At 39.8% G+C, this 20,874-nt stretch overlaps 1 protein-coding gene across 4 annotated transcripts in view; it reads left to right on the top strand.

The window, feature by feature from the left end:
* The window catches only part of LHFPL3 (LHFPL tetraspan subfamily member 3), a 392,623-nt gene that overhangs the window by 312,686 nt on the left and 59,063 nt on the right, over positions 1–20,874 (top strand). The window contains exon 3 of one of the 4 annotated variants that reach the window (XM_084897862.1): positions 14,323–14,638. The exons of the other annotated variants lie outside the window; for them this stretch is intronic. Coding sequence (XP_084753988.1) covers positions 14,323–14,480 — 158 coding nt within the window. The 3' untranslated portion in view covers positions 14,481–14,638. Of the gene's footprint in view, positions 1–14,322; positions 14,639–20,874 lie in introns of those variants that run through there. 4 annotated transcript variants of the gene reach the window in all.

Genomic DNA, 20,874 nt, shown 5'->3' with positions numbered 1-20,874 from the left:
TGTAACTGGAACCTTTTATTACATTACTCATTAACTTTAAAAATGCACATCTTCTCAATATAGCCCAAAACTAACAATCCTCCTTCCTCTCTACAAGGCTTATTTTTCTTCTAGATGCTCTAACTTTCTTTTCCATCTCTTTTTCTTAGCTTATCGGAATATAAAAAATGTGTGCTCACTTTCTTCTTACATCTTGGATTTGCAAGTGTACTCTAAAATACATTCAATTTGCATCAGAATCTTGGATCACATTGTTTAGAAGAAAAGGAGAGTATGATTCCAAAAATCACCTCTGCCCATATGTTCTAGTTGGGGTTTAAGGAATAAACTGGATGGTACCAGACCAAAGCCAACGAAGAGTATAGATCCAGTGAGTCTAAACTAAGTGTATTCCTAACAACAGTGAAGCTTCATGTGGCAGACATCATAGTTATAAAGACTAGAGTCCAAAGTCACTCAGGCTGCGACAGAAACTATATGCCCACACTGATGAGAAGATGCATTCAGAAATATGACATTTAGGCCTATTGCCATGATTACAATGCCAAATACAAGTTTTTGGTTGTGTTTTTTTTTAATCAGACCTAAAATCTAGATGTGACCAAGGTGATTGAGTTTCCCCATCCCCGCTGCCCTTCCTCAGGCCTTCCTCCCAAACTCTGGCGAAGACATCCTGCATCTGAAACACCCAAAGTTCTAGTCCAGGTTCAAGAGCCCCCTGAATGTTCCTTTTTCTCCGAATCTAAGCCAGTGTTCGCACCTTGGAGGTGCCTCCGAACCACATCCAAGCCTCTACCCCACTGGGCCCCACCCCTCAGTGTTTCTGATCGAAAAGGTCTGGGGTGGAGCCCAAACGAAAGTGTATTTCTCACAAGCTCCCAGGTGATGTGAATCTGCCAACCCAGCACTTCACAGAACACAGTTTGTCTTATTTACAGTCATTACTCCGCAGAAGACCAGGGAGGCCATTTCACTGTCTTCATAGCCCAGTTTTCTAGAAAGGTAGATTACAAACTCCAAAAACAAGAGATTTAATGCACTGAGAATATTGGTAATCAGCTGGGATCAAGCTTCAAATAAATGTTTCTATTCTTGCATAATAGTAAGGAGACATTGAGTAGATATAGTGCCTATGAAAGATTTTAATTAAACCCCAGAGAGGAAAGATATGCACTGTTGAATCAACCTAAAACCCTGAAAATGGACCACTTTACTCCAGCCCTGAAGTCAGATGAACCAAGTACATCATCTTGCCATTTCCACATGGCCACTTCCGTCATTGCTTGCATTTTATTATGCATTGCCTAACTGTGCTTGCTAGATTTTTTAAAATGCCATTGAATCTTCGGAAATTTGGCAGAAAAGAAGAATCTGGGTCATGCAACTGTGAAATCTAAATAAGGTATAATTAACATGTCCATCAACTTTCACAGAAATGACACTAGTTTGCAAACTACTCATTAATTCTATACAATAACAGCAACTGGGTACAATGCAGACACCAAGCTTAAGCAGAGGGTTCAGTGTAGTGCTCACCAGAGTTGTAGGAATGAACTACTTCTTTTTTCTGCATGGAAAGTTATGACTATTTAAGATTTGGGACTGAATTATCAAAGCGTGGCAGGATAATTACTGACTCAATCGTTTTAAATGTAACCTTATGACTAGCAAAATGCTCTGCAAATTATGAAAAACACTTCATGAATCACTAGGGAACGTGGGAAAGTGAGCCCTTCTCATGAGAAATAAAACAGCAAAATGGCTACATCTGAAAATCAGGAGAGACCTGAATTCAAGTTCCAAGTCCTAATTAGCCCTGAGGCCCACTTAACATTTCTGTGCCTCACGAGTAAAATGAGGTAATAATACCTCTTCAGAATGTTGTTTTGAGGATTAAATAAGATAATACAAATATTCTGCTGAACACAAAGCTAATATGCAAAATAGCTATTATTTCTATTCTTCCTAGTCAGAATTAGACAGTGATATTAAAAAACAAGTAGAGTATAGAAAACAGTATTGTAGTTCCTCAAAAACGGAAAAGAAAAAACCTGTGGTCCAAAAACTCGACTTCTGGGAACATATCCAAAAGAATTAAAAATGTCTCAAAGCTTTTTGGACACCCGTGTCAAAGCAGCATTATTCTCGATAGCCAAAAGGTGGAATTAACACAAATGTCTATTGATGGTAAACAAAATGCGTATATCCATGCAATGGGGTATTATTCAGCCTTAAAAAAGGAAGGAACTCCTGTCATATGCTACAACATGGATATATACCTTGAGAACATTATGTTATGAACATAAGCCAGTCATATAAAAAGAAAAATGATGTGTAATCCTACTTACATGAAGTATATAAAGTAGTGAAACTCATAGAAACAGAAAGCAAATGTTGGTTACCAGGGCTTGGGGAGGGAGAAATTGGGAGTTGTTGTTTAAAGAGTATAGAGTTTCAGTTTTATATGATGAAAGAGTTACGGAAATCTGTTGTATAATAATATAAATATACCTTATACTATTAAACTGCACATTTAAACATGGGTAAGATTGCCCTAACAGGTTTGGCTCAATGGATAGAGCATCAGCCTGCAGACTGAAGGGTCCCAGGTTCAATTCTAGTCAAGGGCATGTACGTACCTTGGTTTTGGGCACATCCCCAGTAGGGAGTGTGCAGGAGGCAGCTGATCAATTTTCTCTCTCATTAATGTTTCTAACTCCATCCCTCTTCCTTCCTCTCTGTACAAAATCAATAAAATATATTTTTTTAAATATGGGTATAAGGGTAAATTTTAGGCTTAGGCTTTGTATTTTTTACCACATTAAAATAGTTTTTTAATTTAAAGAAATAGTGGATCCGTTTCCATCCCCTTGTTCCCTCTAATACCACGTGCTGCTGCCCTTCTCACCACTCATTCTAAACCGCCTTTGCTCCCTCCTCCTCCTCTCCTTCTTCCCTTCAGTTGACAAGGTCCCTTAGGGTTCTGTCCTTGGTACTCTTCTTGCTCTCACTCTCCCAAGAATTTCTGCCACCCACTCCTCCAGCTCTGCCAGCCACTTATGTGTTGATGACTGTTCCCTGCTCTAGCCCAAGTCACTTAACTAGGACTTGGAACTTAATAGGACTTGGAACTTAGGAGGTACTCAATAAATATTTTAAGTGAATAAATATCTACATCTCTAGCCCCTACCCAAATCAAAGCTCCAAAACTGTATTTTCCATCTACTCTCTGAATAGTTAGTTGACTGTCCCATAGGACTCTTCAATTCATCATATCCAAAAGTTAATTTATTTAACCCCTCCTAAGGGAGATAAAAAAAAAAAAAAGTTCATCCTCATGATCTTAGTTAATATTGTTTTTTATTCTTTCAGCCTGCATTCACTGAATATACAAACCCTATTGGTCTTCGACTAGAAATATCTTAAGAACTTGGCCACTTCTCTCCTTCCCCAGGGTCTCAGCTTCTTACAACCGGACTACTGCAGTAGCTTTCTTTCTCTCTCCATTTGCTCCTCCAAGAAGTTCATTCTCTACACTAATGCTAGATTTTCTTTCTAAAGGGAAACTCTCATTATGTTGTCACACTGCTCAAGCTTTAACCCCACTAGCTCTTCCATGGGCTCCCATCTCTATAGAGTTAATTTCATTAGCACAGGTCGGACCAACAATGCCCCTGTATTCTGGCCCCCACCTGTCCTGCCAGTCCTTGCTCCCTGACCCCAAATCCACCAATTTGCAGAGACACTTTCCTTGATGCACCAGACTCTTCCATAGCTCCACAGCAGACCCTCTGGGTAGACAGACTCTTTACCACCTCCAACTTCTCCTGGAAACAGCTGACTCTTCTTGGGTATTAAGTGTACACTCAGCAAGGAGCAATATAGCTATGATGGAAATCATTTCACCTTGAAAAATTTCTTACCTCAGCTCACTGGTTCAACCAGTTTAGCTATTGGTTGCAGACTGAAATGCTTATACAAAATTCAGCTATCCACAGGGAAAATGTAAGGGCAGAGAGTGGAGGCTTTGACTGGCATATTTAGAATTAAAATAGTCAATTTTATTAAAGTCAGAGTAGCATCATGGTTAAGAGCCAAGCTGTGGAATTATTTGTAGCTGGCTTGCAATTTGCTCAGCCTCCTCATCTGTCAAATAAGGATAAGAATAGCACCTACCTCACATAGTTCTCAAATTTTGGATGAGATTATATATAAAGTGATTAACTCAATACCTGGTGTAATGTAATGCTTAATAAATTGTTGCTATTATTATCATCATAGAATAAACTTTCTCAATCTGCTACTTACGCATGCATTCTCACCAACAGACCTCATTAACATCTCTAACATCACTCTAATTCCATGTGGTCCTGTTTGGTAAGACTGCACTGTGTGTGTATGTGTGTGTGTGTGTGTGTGTGTGTGTGTGTGTGTGTGTTTTCCATATAAAACTTAAAAGATTTGTATACCTAATAATGTATTACATATGATTAGTGTAATTTAATTTGGTTCATTTGTTCTAATTACACAATTACGTTTAATTACCCAGAACATTCACATGAATGTATTTGTATTACTAGAAAATAACTTTTAAAGAAACAATGTTATGTATTTACTAAAGGCTCAGAATTGTTCACAACCAACAAGATAGTTCTAAAAAAAATTCTCTTATTGTGCCCTGTGTATGAGTAGGCTTACAATTTGTAATTATTAAGGTAGATCTTTGGGTATTGCAAGCCATTTACCTTTATGCTTTGTTTTGTTTTCTTTTAAATGTTCTCAACATTGGACATGGTGGCAGATATTCTTCATCTTCCAAAATGGGTTTATTCTCACAGTTGCATGGGGTACCACCCAGAAACACTTTTAACATCACCTCATGTTATTTAATTCTCTGCCTTTCACGTATAGGAAGTCTTACAATTGCTTTAAGTATCATTTGAGTGACTTGTTGGAACACAGCAGCTGTGAGGCCAAAATTTAATGTTAACTTATTCCCAATGTAGTCACATGTTCTAAAACAATATAACACATGAGAACAAAAGAACAATCTTTCTTCATTCTTTCTCACTGAATTTTTAATCCCTGTGCAATGCAGACTATCCGCTGTGGTCCTTTTACAAATTGTGTGTAGCACCATAGGAGGAGTAGAAACCATTTCTTTCTGTTCACACCCAGGAGAAAAATGTTAATTCCTTTATGAAGGGTGTTCTCAGTAGATTTCCTAGTACTGCTTTTATAATCTTTGACATATGATGTAGGTCAATTAATTTATAATTTAATAAACAGTACAGACATCATCCTAGCTATTGGGGATACCACTGGGCTACTCAAGACTGTGTTTTCCAGAAGGCATCCATGGTGCTCCATCCCAAATCCTGGCTACAACTTCTCAGACTGACTCTTCCATTAAGTTATCTCATTCTCTTCACATACCATTTCTTCTCTTTTTTTAATTTAAATTCTTTATTGTTTAAAGTATTACATAGTCTCCTTTTTCCCACATTGACCACTCCCCAGCTGCCCCCACCCTCCTGCATATGCCCCTCCCAACTGTATCCATTGGTTATGCTCATATGCATGCATACAAGTCCTTTGGTTGATCTGTTACCCTCTCAACCCCTGCCTTCCCTCATAGGTTGGACAGTTTGTTCGATGTTTCTATGACTCTGGTTCTATTTTGCTCATCAGTTTATGTTGTTCATTATATTCCACAAATGAGTGAGATCATGTGATACTTATCTTTCTCTGACTTATTTTGCTTAGCATAATGCTCTCCAGTTCCATCCATGCTGTTGCAAATGGTAAGAATCTCTTCTTTTTTACAGCAATGTAGTATTCCATTGTATAGATGTACTACAGTTTTCTTATCCACCCATCAGCTGAAGGGCACTTAGGCTGTTTCCAAATCTTAGCTATTTAAATTGTGCTGCTATGAACATAGAGGAGTATATATATCCTTTCTGATTGATGTTTCTGTTTTCTTAGAATATATTCCTAGAAGTGGTATGACTGGGTCAAATGGGAATTCCATTTTTTAATTTTTTTAGGAAACATTGTACTGTTCTCCACAGTGGCTGCTCCAGTCTGCATTCCCACCAGCATAACTTTTTTATCTGAGAGATGATTTCTTTATGGCAAACTTCTCCCCTGAAGGTCACAACATGTTTCTTTTTTATTTGAATCCAAAAACTGCTAGAATTCATGTGAATCCAAACTATTACAAATGAATTTATCACCTCTGCCGAGGCTACTTATTTCAGTTCACTTTGACATGGTGCTATTCATAACCATGAATAGCTTTTTTACTATTGGCTCTCACCATCCTTCAATACTCAAATGTCAAAAGAATTCTGCTGCCTCTTGGGAAGAAGGCATTTGGCTGGATAAAATGCCCCTTTGAGAGCAAACCCAAGTGCTTTGTTCCTGTACCTGGTTTTTACCTCTGTAACTTCATTTACTAGTCAAGGAAGATCTACTCTGTTTTTTTCCATATTCAGTAACTTATAGAGCAGAAAAATAAGATGCTGAAAGAGTTTGGACAGCTAGTACACCCAATTTGGCAGTCACATATTTCAGTGCATAAAAAACTGCTTTAGAAAGTATCTGACTATGCAAAGAGATATGTGTGACCAAAAGATGCATATTTCACAGAACTTCCGTGAGCTCACCATTAGTCTGTATCGGGTCCTTCTATTTGCTACCATTTATAAGATGCAGTCAGCTGCACGACTGGATAGTAAATGAAGCGTGTAGATTTCCTCCTATAGAAAGGAGAGAAAACAGAGGAGAGATGGGAAATGTCTGTCATAGAAAACTAAGTGTTTAAATCAAAATGAAAACACACGAACAGAAAGATTAGCATTATAATTCTAGGAAATGACAGGTAGAAAGTTGATTGTTCATTGTGAAGAAATTTAGGAAATACTCCAGTGTTATTTTTGTCTCTGAATTTAGAATATCAGTGATGAAAAAGCAATATTGTCAAGGATAGTAATATATCAGGCTGGAAATCAATAGTGGTCACAGAAAGGTAATACATTTTTCTAAGGAATGATTGGGACTCACACTTACCGGATTGTAACTGTCATCAAAGTGGCTAAGAAGAAGCTGTTACCAGTGGGAAGAGGTCCTTGTCCCCACTTTTTGCTCATGGGAGTGGATTTCTTATAGTATCCTGAGAAAAGAATTTTCTGAGGCTCCCATGGGAGAATGAGTGATTTTTATTTGTGTAGAATTAAATCTCTGAATTTCCAAGGTCTCATTTTACTTTGTCCTGTCAAGAAAAAAAAATGTAGCTGTGGCTTCAATAGGGTTAGAATCAAGGACAGTGTCCAGAGCTTCTTTTCCATATTGGAGCAGTATCCAGTCCAGCATCAGGCTAGCTTAGCTTGTGTTCCTTGGTATCCACACAGCCATGGGCCATATGGGAGAATGCAAGAGAGACAAGACCACAAAGACCAAGAGCACTGAGAGCCGCAAAAGTGCAAACTGCTTTGTTTAGGGAATTATGTATTCCCCAAATTTTGCGGACTTCCAGTGGCCATGACCACTCTGGCCAATGATCTTTGTTCCCAGGTATGACTGACAAACACTTCCTTCGTCACCCCAACTTCACTACACATGCATCTGTCTCCCCTTGGTTTGGACCCCTTCCACCAGTGTTTTGCAGATAATGGGCCAGTGGTTTCCTGGGGAGTGAAAAGCTGCATCTTCCTGGTGAAGCTGCCCAAATATAATGCCTATAATGTCTGGCCTTCCCTTTGCTCCTTTCCTGTTATTAATAACTAGCTAATTACAACAGTATCAAAACTAGGTGGCCCATACTTACAGCTGACCAGATAGGAAATGGGTTTGTTTTGCTTTGGTTTTTTAGCAACTTGGCTCCAAAGAAGTGCCCTTGTCCCTAACTATGAAAGATTATAGAGCTGCCAATTTGAATATGATGGAACTATGACCTTGAAATAGAATTTGATTCTCCTTCCAGCCTCATTTTTGAAACGGCTGAACTCTCTTATGTTATCTCCCTTAGAAAAATGTGCATGGAAAGAAACTGTGGTTGAAAGGTGGCTGATTTAAGTAAAGGATTTTGGGTCCATTAATATAAAGTCTGGGTGCAGGCAAAATTAGATAAAGTTATCCAGAGTCAAGATGGGGTCATTCTGAGAGGGGCATGGTACAGTTGGGAAGGAAGTGTAAAGGTACTGATTATTTCTTGCATAGGGTACTATCTAAATAAATGTTCCCACTTTGTGAATTCACTGAACTTAGACATATGATATGTTTATTTTTCTCTATATACAACGGAAGTGTTGTACACATTATATTTCAATATAACATTAAAACATTTTTATAGCCAAAACCGATTTGGCTCAGTGGATAGAGTGTCAGCTTGTGGACTGAAAGGTCCAAGGTTCGATTCAGGTCAAGGGCATGTACCTTGGTTGCGGGCACATCCCCAGTAGAGGGTGTGCAGGAGGCAGCTGATCAATGATTCTCTCCCATCAATGTTTCTAACTATCATCCCTCTCTCTTCCTCTCTGTAAAAAATCAATAAAATATATTTTAAAATTAAAATTAAAAAAAATAAAAAGTCTTTGTACTCTCTTGCCAGATCTGCTCTAAATAGCAGATTTGGGGTAGGTCCCCTTGAGCCCTCATTTCTTCTACAAAATGAGATGGTAGACCAGATGAAACCAACCCTGAAGATTCCCAGTGCTGTCATTATTGGCACATAGTGAATGCATAGCATTGATATTCTTGCTCTCAGTGACTTGAATAATAATCAGAACCTGGGCAAAGTTGCCACAGGCTTCCCAGAAAAGGCAAAGAATGAAAGTCTGTGTAAATGTGTCACGCAGGGAATGATGTAGAATAATTGGAACTACAGGGCACATGTTGATAGCAAAGAAGTAGAATTAGGGTGGCTGTCAGTGTGGGCCCTTACTTTAAAAGCAGATGTTCGTCACATACCTAGTGATGTGCATGATCACATTAAATTCGAGAGCCAATGCTTCACTAATAGTTTCTTCTCAAAAGTAGCTTCTGGAAATTATGAGTCTGTTAAAACACACTACAGGAACTTCTCACCAATCCTGCAGTTGGGGAGTTTCAAATAGTTCCTTTCTTGTTTAATATAAAGTGAATTGAAAAGTGACCTGTACAGTAACTGATTGGCAGCTAAGGAGAATCAACATCTCTACCATCAGTGAGAATTTACCAATCATATCTCATGATGGCTAGGCAAAGTCCTGGGCCTTGGCAACAGAGTACACGCTGGATAGATAGGAGAAATTACTGTGACCTCCATTTGCTGAGAAAATGAGCTATGCCTCACTCCCTGTGGTCTTTTTCTACCACTTGAGTCTCTTAATATGTTTAGTAGAATGCAGAAGGGGAAAAAAAATAAATGATTTTGATAATCCACTGCACAATCAGACTAGGTAATCAGCACCTGGATAATTTCACCACAGGGAAATGTCTTAAAATCTTATGATCCTTTTCCAAAGTCTCTGAAGTTACCTAGAGATGGGTCACCTGATAATACTAAGCCACCTGCCTTTGTCCTCCTAACAACCATTCTGGAAAACCAGGCCAGACATGCTCTCTGATGGCCGTTCCCCTTCTGAATCCCAAGAATAACTCTTTGGTGCAGGCATAGAAGTGTATTATTTAGTCTTCCAGCAAACATGGAGGGAGACAAGGAAATGAAAGAAATGCTGCCACATAAGATCCTAATTACCATAATTTGACCCGTCCTCATTCTCACTGCCGGAAAGTCAACCTTCTGGGTGACAGGGAGCCAAACCAGCTAGATAAGAGCCTTCTGTTCTCTCTCCCCATCCCCTGCCTCCTTTCATTCTTCCTCTCTTCCTTAAATGATGTTCATTCAGACAGCGATTCCTCTAACAGTTTATAAGCCTCAATTGTATTAGTGAAAGCTTTGCATGACTTGATAGAATGAGCTAAGGAAAGAAAGAAGAAGAGGGAGGAAAGCAGACACATGCTGTCTCTTTATTCCCCAAAGCAACTGTCAGTCTCAGAATATTTCCCTAGAACCTGCCAGAAATCTCTCTGGAATCATCCTTGTTCAATACAAGGGCAGCACATCTAAGTGGTCCAGATCTTCCATGGGAAGATTTTAGAAAATAGGGATAATTCAGAAAAGGGCCAAATCAGACTCCACCTGTCGGTCACATCGGTAATGCAGTGCCCTCCACTCACACACAGCTCCTAGGATAATTCTGTTTCTTAGATTACTCACAGTTTTTCCTTCTCCCTGACTCCTTTCAAACTATTTGAGGTAAGTTAACTTGACATAGCTTTTTATATTTATGATGGCAAATGAGCCAGGCTGGGAGACATACAAAATGTGTTAACTTCCTGCCTATTAAAATTCACCTAAAATATGCCCATTAAAATCTGGACCTAAATAGCACACCTCTGCCCACATTAGTGCTGGGGCTTCTGCCTTCTGCTATGACAAGTGCCATAGGAATGGGCTGTACTGTCACCCTCACGTATTGGATGTGAGGGGATGTTTCAGTGGCGGCTTTAAACCAGCTTGCTGAGGCTTCAGGAGTGCAGCCCAATTTAGGACTCAAGTAAGCAAGTCAGTAAATATCAGAGCTCACATCGCTCTGATAGTATGTGCAGCTGACAGAGTGGATGGAGAGACCACTCCACTGACCTTTTGTATTTTATAGCATTTGACCACGTGGGCTGCTTCAGTTTCAACCAGTGTGTAGGCAAGATACAATTTACTGATGCAAAGGACGTTTTTTCAAGAAGCAAAAATGTCCTTGAGAAGTCCGTCTCCTTCTTAGCATTAGTGTGGGGACTGCCAATCAAGATAGGCCGCCAAAACTGGTTTGGCTCAGTGGATAGAGCGTCGGCCTGCAGACTGAAAGGTCCCAGGTTTGATTCTGGTCAAAGGCATGTACCATGGTTGCGGGCACGTATGCGAGCACATCCCCAGTGGGAGTTGTGCAGGAGGCAGCTGATCGATGATTCTCTCTCTTCGATGTTTCTAACTCTCTATCCCTCTCTCTTCCTTTCTGTAAAAAATCAATAAAATTATTTTTTTTTTAAAGATAGGCCAAGAATGAACCAAGCAGTCAGAGGCAGATCCGCAGGCCATATTTGAAGGCCATGAAGTCAGTAAGCAAAGGGAAGAATTCATATGATACTGCAAATTTGAAGCAAATCTAGAGCCTACACCTAAGGGAAATAGGACAAGAGGGAGAGGCAGCTAATAGGGTGTGAGTCAGGGGCTACAATAAAGCAAAAAGGATATAACAGAAAACCTAAGTGAGCAAATATATTAGTTTTGGGTGGGTGTGTTTTTTGTTTTTGTTGTTTTGTGTGGTTTTTGGGTTTTTTTTCAGATATATTAGTTTGGCTACTAAATCCAACTCAAACACACGTTTGTTTTAATCCAGCTTAAACAACAAGGACATTTTTGGCAAGGAGAACCAGAAGCCCAAAGGTAGAATAGGCTTTAGGTTTGGCTGATCTAGCAGCCAATCATTTTATCAGAGATCCAAATTTTTTCTATCTCTGGTCTAACATCCATGTTATCAGCTCCATCCTGAATACTCTTCCCCTTGATTACAGAATGGCCTTGAGCAGCATTTGGGCTTCCATGCTTTCTCCTCACACCCAGGGAAAGCAGGGGAGTTACTCCTAAAAGCTGTCCTAGAAGAATGAGAAAAAAACTTTCACTGAAACCTCCACAAACCTCTCCCAGCATCTCACTGGCCTGAATTATATCTCATTTTTCTTCCTGAATCAATTCCCACCGAGTTTAGATTATTTTGGTTGGCTTAAATGCATCAAGGCTTATCCTTGGAACAATAAGTAAGGTCAGATTTACCTAACTTAATGGGCAGCATAGGAGACAAACAGCTAATCAGAGTCAGCATTCTTCTAGGAAGGAAAAAGAGATGTACACTCCATGGGTGACTAGATCATTAATATGTTCACCAAGTATTTCTGGCTTTTCACCATCTTTTATTTTATATATAAAGAAGATTCTGTTTCAGTTCTCACTCACCCTTTGATTAGGTGCTTTTGTACAATGCACAAAATGCCTAGCTACATGCCACAGCCCCTTGGCCTAAGATGTAATATACACAAAATAAATCTCTGTTGATGAATGAGCTTGTCTAAAAAAAAATCCCCTACCTTTGTCCCTCTTGTATTATATTAACTGTGTGCCTGTCATTTACATAGTTTTGTTATCACATTAATATCAACTAATCAAATATTTCTCAGTGTGCCATTGATAAACCAATGTCAGGTTTAGCCACAGAATCTTATCCTATGATTTTTGCAACATCATTGAAAAATTATTTATCAGCACTTTGTAAAGTACTCAGCATAGGTACTCAATATATACTATTAAATAAAACTGACATTAACATTTGGAATTGTATTGCAATTCCTTTAATGGTTGCAATATAACTATTATCCCCATTGTGTCTTAAAGTAAGCAAACTGTATTCTGAGAATATATTTTATGTACCAATTAACTATATCATAAATATAACAGCAACCTGAACATTAGTAAAATATTGATGGCTTATTAAAAGATAGATATGTTTGTTTCTTGCTAACATCTCTAACACCCAATCAGTTAATGTGTGCCCCACACATCCCACACAGCCTATTCACACAATCAGCCTTCAAGCTTAGAGCCCAGAAAAAAAGCCAACAAAAGACTCTGGTGCAAATTGAGGTAAATTGAAATGTTAGCATATGCCCCTTCATTTCTGGAGTAAGAGTAAGAAAGGGACTATAGAATTTTAGAATCTACAAAAGACACATGTATGACAATAAAGGCATTGTGCTATATAGCACACCTTGATTTTTTTTTTAAATAAAGTATATTAGCCATAAATCTGCTCTAGAAGAAGCTATAAATTTCTATGAGGGACCCTTGTTGTTCTCTGGGCTCCCACAGATACAACAAAATCAAAGATGAAAGAGAATTACAATTATGGAACCTTTTATCCCAAACCTTGGTCCCAAAGTAGGATAATTCACTATGGGCTAAATATTGTAGGTAATATATTTATTATTATAGGTAAAATAATTTTTCAACTTTAAGTGAAACTGTGGAGGATTCATAAGTTGCCTTCAGATGAGATATGGTATCTTCACGACCCTAAAATGTGTCAAATAAATGTTAATTTCTTCTTCTGAGTCAGTTAGGACCCTTTCAGTTGCAGATCACAGACAAACTGGATTGAGCATATTAGGAATAATTCACTTAAGGCACAGCCGTATTAAAGTCTTGTTCAGAAATAGCATCAGGGCTCATTATCTCTTCCTGGTTCTCCTTCTGCTATGTTACCTTCAGTCTTGGGTTTTATATCACAGTAGGTGGAGGCAGCAGCTTCAGGCCATAGGTCCTTTCTAGTTTTAAGTCAATCTGAAAAAATGGGGCATATCTTTGCAGGATTCCCAAGCAAGTTTCGATGTCTTCCATGAGCTCTTCTTGAGTCATGTGTCTGACTCTAAGCCACTCACTATCAACCAGACGTGTGATATTCTGATTGGCCAGACTTGAGTCACATGTCTACCTCTGAAGCTGGGACTGCCAGAATTCCTTTGGGAATTTCCCCAAAGGAAATTCTTGGTATAATCACTAGAAGAAAAATGAACGGACATAAAGCAGAATAAAAAAAAAATAGATGTCTACTCTCCCTTTTTGTTCCCTGTGGTAGGCAGCCCCACATGGCCCCCAGTGATCCCCAACTCCTGGTATTCTTCCCTTTTGTAATACCCTCTCCTTGAATGTGGATGGGACCTGTGACCTGTTTCTAATCAATAGAATATGGCAATAGTGATGGAATGTCACTGGAATGTCACTTAACCCAAAGGAAAGGACATTTAAAATACATAAAATTGTGACTTTCATCTTGCTAGCAGATTCTTTCTATAGCCTTCTTGGCTTGCATGCTTTGATGAAGCAAGGTACCATGCTGAGAAGCCCATGTAGCAACAAACTGAAGGTAGCATCTAGATAGGAACATTTGGCCCTCGGTCCAACAGTTCTCAAAGTGCCGAATTTTGCTGTGGTTGTCACTTATAACCAGATGAGCTTGGAAGTGCATCCTTCCCTAGCTGAGCATTCAGATGATATTCCATCTAGGGCCAACACCTTGACTGCAGTTTTGTGAGAGATACTGAGACAGAAGACACAGAAAAGCTAGACAACAAATGTGTGGTTTTTTTAAGCCACAAGGTTTGAGGCAATATTGTTATGCAGCAATTGATAACTAATGCACTCTCTTTTCCCTCCTACATCCCTTTCAGAATCTCTCCCTGATCTTCTGCGGTCTCCCCACCCAGAAACCAGTGCCAGGCTTGAGCAACCCCATGCCTTTCCCTCACTAATCTATGCGCTGACCTCAGTTTACTCTATAGAGAAAGCATCTGATTGGGCCAGTTATGACAGATTCCTCGGGTCTTAACCCAAAGGAAAGGACATTTAGTGACATTTTTTGTTGATGATACTAAGGCATCCCTTAAGTTCAAATACTTTTGGGTTTTTGTTTGTTTTCTCTTCTTTAAAAATTATTTTTAATTTTCAATTATAATTACATTCAATTTATATTAGTTTTAAGTATACAGTATAGTGTTTAGACATTTGTATAACTTATCAAGTGATTATCCCAATAACTCCAGTATTCACATATCACAATACTCGAGGCCCGGTGCATGAATTCATGCACAGGTGGGGTCCGGCCAGCACACCCTGATTGGGGCCCATTGGGGCCAGGCCGTCTGGTGAGAGGGACCATGGGAAATTAGCCAGCCGGCCTTCCTCTGGGCAGGGCAGGGGTGGGGATGCTGATTGGAGCTGAAGTGCACATCAAAGCAACTGGTCATTCCAGTTGTTCCCGCGTTCTGGTTGCTTGGCTTTTATATGTATAGATTATTGACTTTGTTCCTTCCCTAAGCTATACTTTACATCTCAATGACTATTTTGTAACTACCAGTTTGTACTTCTTTTTCTAATTTGATTATATATTGGTTTCAGGTATACAGCCTAGACAATCATATACTTTACATAGTGTTCCCTTGATAGACTAGTACCCCAACTGGCACCATACATGGTTATCACAGTGTTATTGACTATATTCCCTATATGCACTTACTTCCTCATGACTACCAGTTTGTGCTTCTTATTCCCTTCACCTCTTTCACCCAGTGCCCCAAGGGTATGGAAGCACTTCAGACACACATAACACACACACACACACACATACACACAAAAAAAAAAAAAAAAAAAAACAAAACTGTTCCTTGAGAGAGAGGTGATTCAAATAAATATGTAATTGTTGTTAATGGCAAGTTATGACTGCCTGTGATGATGTGCATAGTTGTCACTGGCTACAGTTTGAGTCCTCTCCCGTCTGGAGTCACCATGAATAGCCAGAGCTGACCTCTATGGTCCCACACCAGCCTTCTTTCTGTCTTCAGTTCCTTCCTCTTCCCCTGCCTCCTTCTCCATTTCCTGGGATGCACAGCTGCAACACCATAGAGCCCAGACTGCAGTTGCACTGAAGGAGGATTCACAGGGCTACACAAAAGCTGCCAGCCACCAGCACACAAAGCCTTTCCTTCAGTCAGGTTCCAGGGTCTCCCAGCTCTTAGGAGAACCATAATTCTGCATGGAGAGTCAGATTCCCTCTTTCCTGTGGGAATTTCTAGGCTGACCCTACATTTCCTTTATGCTGACCCTGCCATTCCACCCAATCTGATCCATGGTTGTTAGACAATCCCCTCACCCCTCTGGGAATAGCACTTATCGGGTATACCTTCTGTGGATTCTGGGATTCTGTGATGCTGCAAGTCAACTCAGCATTTCACAGTCACATTGCACAGTAAACCATGATGTGTTTCGTGATTAAGCACTGGAAAGGCGACAGGTGGTACATTTGTGGGTAATTAAAGCCTGCCGCAGGCTGTGCTACAACGCATGAGGCTGACAGTGCAGAAATTTCCGCAATCCTTGGTGAAGAAACAGCTCTGTCTGTCACGTGGCTGTTGCTTCATGCAAGCTTTCAGACAACAGGATTAGGAAGAAAAAGCTCACTAATTTTTTTTTTTCTTCTAATTGACATTTAGGTCGTTTGGGTCATAACCAATTGGTTGTTCTGAGTGTTTTGCTTTGGGTATTTTAGGGAGGTGTTTTTTCAGAGTTCTGATGCTGTATGCTACAAAACAATGATTCCCTAATACTTAAATTTCAATTAGTTCAGGGTGGAGTTATTGATAGACTGTTTACAAATGCATCTCATCTTTTGAATTATTAATTCAAGATAAAACGCATTCTGTTAAGGGAAGTTTTTCTTTGATAGCTTATTCCAAGAATCCTCAAACACCCTTGATCTCTACAGAGACCCAAACTAATCAAGAGGTTACAATGACCTCAAGGTTGTTTTTGATACAAATACACATTGTAGATTCTGGGAACCAAAGTGTCAAATTCTCTCTCCAGGAATGATGCCTGTGCTCTGGTGACTGTGAACTAAAATGAAGAGTACTTAAGAGTCCTTTTAGGATGTTTGTCCATTATGTTCTTCAAACTGAACATCAGAATATTTCAACATGAAAAATATCAAATTGATTCAGTTCCATTAGCACTCCTGGAATGAAGATTACTTGTTAATACAAAGAGCTCCTTTTGCTTTCATTAAAGTGCAAACAGAATATATTTCAAGCATAGTAGGGCTGGGCCCTGAAGTCAGCAAAGGGCACCCAACAGTCCTGCTGTGGGCCATGTCTGATATCGGGCATCTGCCTTCACTCTCTCAATAAGCAGAGCCAATGGCTCATTTTACTCCCAATACCTCTCAAACATTAAATACAACTTTTGGAAATTCTCCCTTTTTTTTTCAATCCTTTCTTCCATATGTTCTTCCTAATTATTTCATTTATTCCTATGACTCTGTTTTGGTTGAGCAGTGTCCCCCTCAAAAAAGATGTGTTGAATCCTAGCACCCAGGACCTTAGCCTGTGACCTTATTTGGAAATATGGTCTTTACAGAGGCAGAAATTTAAAGTGCAGCCATAGAGTGGGCCCAGATCCAATATGACTGGTGTTGTTATGAAAAGGGAAGTTTGGAAACACCAACAGACACACACAGAGAGAATGCTATGTGAGCATGAAGGCAGAGATGTGATGATGGCTCCTTGCTGATGCCAAGGAACGCCAAAGATTGCCAGCAAGCCACCAGAAGCCAGGGAGAGAGGCCTGGAACAGATTCTTCTGCACACCCCTCAGAAGGAACCAACCTAACACCTTGATTCTAGATATCTGGCCGCCAGAACTGTTAGACAATAAATTTCTGCCACTTCGATACTTTGATATGGTAGGCCAGAAAACTAATACAGAGCCTTGTAATATCTGCAGCTTAAACCCCTCTTCTAAATTGCCTGTTAGACAAGGGATACACAGGTTTCTCAAAGTTATGTAAAGGGCTTATTTAGCCCAATTACTGGACCAAAATGGATGATGATTTTATGATGATGCTGAGGAAGTGACAGGAGGAAAAGGAGAAGCAGCATCAGGAGAAAGAAGAGAGCGAATTCATGGAATCTAGCTGCTCTCTGTGAAATACAAAAGATGTAAACAGTCTCAGCATGAGAACATTTTTTTCTATCTTTGTACTTTCCCCACCCAACCAAAGGGTATAAAGCAGACTCATTGTTGAATCTTCTGAATGTTTGTCTTTACTGAATGCACAGGTGGACACTTGTATTTAATCATGAGTGGGCAACCTTGAGAGGAAATCATAGTTCCCGGCTCCTTTGTGCAATCAACAAAAGTATTTCTTTATGGTCACGTGGTCTGGAGCTCTGCCCCTGTAGCCAGCACTATACTTCATCCAAGTAAAGAGGAAAAGGTAATGTGATATGTTTCACACCAAGGCTGTGCCTGTGACTTAGTAGCAATCTGACTCTCAACCTGTTCTTCTCACCTTCAACTAGACTCTTCCTCTGATAGGATGAAGAGGCATAAAACAGTAAACTACGCCCACCTCCTGCAGGAACCAGAGTGCCCAGGTTATTTCAAATGGTACCATTTCTCAACCATCTGCTGAGACATTCAAAACACTGTCAGACTTACTTCACGTTCAGTATTCCAGTTGATCCCACAAACCCCCACTTCCACAATGGAGGAGTTACTATTCTCATTTCAAAAAGAACTACCCATTTCACAGGTGGCTTAGAAAGTGGCGGAACTGGGATTTGAACCTACTCCCCTGTGACTGGCCTGCTTAGGATCCAGTCCCTGGAATGGTGTCTGGTGCATTGCAGATGCTCAAATGTTTTGTGGCCTGAAGGACTTCAAAACCTGCACTCTTTTCACAACATGGTAAAAATCTTCTAGCATAGGAAGAGAAGGGGATGAAGAAGATAGAAACTCTAGACCAAAGCTCTGGGGTCTGGATATTGGAATATAAGTAATTACTTTCCACCAACTTGTAGTAATTATACACACTGCAAGGCAATATTTATTAGATACATAAGGCCAGTGATTCTTAAACACAAGTAAATAACAACAAAAGATTACTTATCATTTAGAATATCTCTGGACTTTAAGATAATCCCTCACAAAACACTTATTTGCTGTCCTCTCACACAAACTCCACAGACCTCGAATCATCTCGCCAGGACTTGAGGAAAACGTCTAAAATGCAACTCAGAGAAAGTTAGAGATTGCATTCTATTACTTATGTGTGGGATCTTAAAAAAAAATCTAATCATAGAAACAGTGTACAGTGGTGGTTGTTGGAAGGTAAAGGGGTGGGGAGATGGTGGTAAAGGGTACAAAATTCCAGTTATAAGTACATGTGGGGATCTAATGTGCACCAAGGTGACTATAGTTAATAATGCTGCATCATATACTTGAAAGTTGCTAAGAGAGTAGACCTTAAAAGTTCTCACCACAAAAAAAAAAAAATGGTCATTATGTGAGGTTGACGAAGGCTTGACCTATCACTATGGTTGCAATCATTTTATAATATATAAGAGTGCCAAATAAACATGTTGCACACCTTAAACTTACATGATGTTATATGTGTCATATGTCAATTATATCTCAATAAAGCTGATGACACTTTTTAATTAGGTGCAGGTCTTTCAGCCTATATCTTTCCAGAAGTTTATAAATCATTTAACATCTTTTTCCTAAATGTCAGCTTCCCGAGACAGGTAGATGAGGTTCCTTCAGATTCCTTTCCTAGTAACTGAACAAAATGTGAGGAGCTCTTTTCAATTTCCACTTAGGAGAGCAGATTAGTGAATGGTGCAGACTGTCCACACCTGCCTTTCAGGAGCTCGGCCTGGGCACAGGATAGGTTTTCTGTTGGGAAAAAATCCCAAAGCCCTTGATCCAAGGTCAATTGCGTTTACTAGTTCTTGGCACCTTTTCTTTCTTCAACTACATTACCAGTGCTCTCACAAAAACAATACTTTTGAACTACTGACAAATAGTATTTCTTATATATAAAACCTTATATGATGTAATATATAAATTCCATAATGTACGTAGTGCCAAATGAATAGCTTTAAATGATTATTATGGAAGGCAAGAGAAGAGTCTGACCCAGCTAGCACAGAGGAAGCTCATTCTACTGCAGTTCAGATACCCTGGATTTGAATGTTGTCATTTCATTGATGAATCTTTTCTGACCACCAGTGATGTACTGTGCATGGAGCCAGGTCCTGGGGATACAATGATGAGCAAGATGAACATAGTTCCTGGCCACTCAGAGCATATAGTCTATTTGATAATGTTAGGCAATTAGGATAAAGTGCAGGGTGCATCTGGCAAAAGTGCCAAATCTAGTCTAGAAGGGTTAGAAAAGCAACAACTGGAGGAAGCAACAACTAAGAGCTAAGCTGAAATCTCAAGAAGCAAACAAGGCCAAGGGGAGGAGTATGCCCAACTGTAGAATGGTGTGTGTGTGTGTGTGTGTGTGTGTGTGTGTGTGTGTGTGTGTGTGTGTGTCTGTGTGCGTGCGCGCGCAGAAACTCACAGAGAAAGTGGGCACACTGCTTCCTAGCACCTGAAGCCTTGGATGCCTGGAAGGTAAAAGATAAAATGAGGAATTCCCAGTGGAACAACCAGAGGCCTAGCTGTGATGGGCCCTGTAACCATGGACTTTATCCAAGGGCAAGGAGAAGCCATTGCAGGGATTTAAACAGGGGTTACATGATCTGATTGCTTATTTGAAGGGTGGAAATCAAGTTGCAAAGGAACAAGTCTAGGGACAGGGGATCAGTGAGTTTTCACAGTAAATCCCAAGCAAAAGACGGTGGTATGTGCAGAAGTACAGAGGCAGGGAGAGAGAAGTGCTTTGTTGGAGACAGATTTCAGAGGTAGAATGCTCTGTGAACAGGGCCATTCTTCTGCTGCCAGCAGCAGAGGAAGAGGGCATCAGTGGAGTAGTGAGCTGGAGATACAGAAGGAGGTTGGAGAAGGAGGGGCATGAGTTCTTTTTGGGTAGAATGACTGTGTCATTTATTGTCTAGACTGGCACACATTTGAAAACAAAAGGAGGCTCTATTGGTGCTATGGCGACAACAACATAAACTGAGTCTGCATCTGGCAAACCAGACATATGATCACACTAGTTTGGGGACATATTGAGATTGGAGGTGCCAATAAGATATCAAGTGAAGATGTCAAGTAGGTGGCAGGTATAAGTGTCTGAGCTTGAGGCGAAATTCTTGGCTAAAGAGTTTTCTACCAAGAAAACAATTAAGGAAGTTGTTTCTTTCCAATTGCTTTATGATATTTAATTAAGACACATTTTATGACTGTTGTCACTGTAGCTGCCAAAATAAACT

The sequence above is a fragment of the Pipistrellus hanaki genome (genome assembly GCF_964339955.1).
Source record: "Pipistrellus hanaki genome assembly, chromosome: 10".
NCBI classification, from domain to species: Eukaryota; Metazoa; Chordata; class Mammalia; order Chiroptera; family Vespertilionidae; genus Pipistrellus; species Pipistrellus hanaki.
This window is presented reverse-complemented; position numbering and strand designations above follow the sequence as displayed.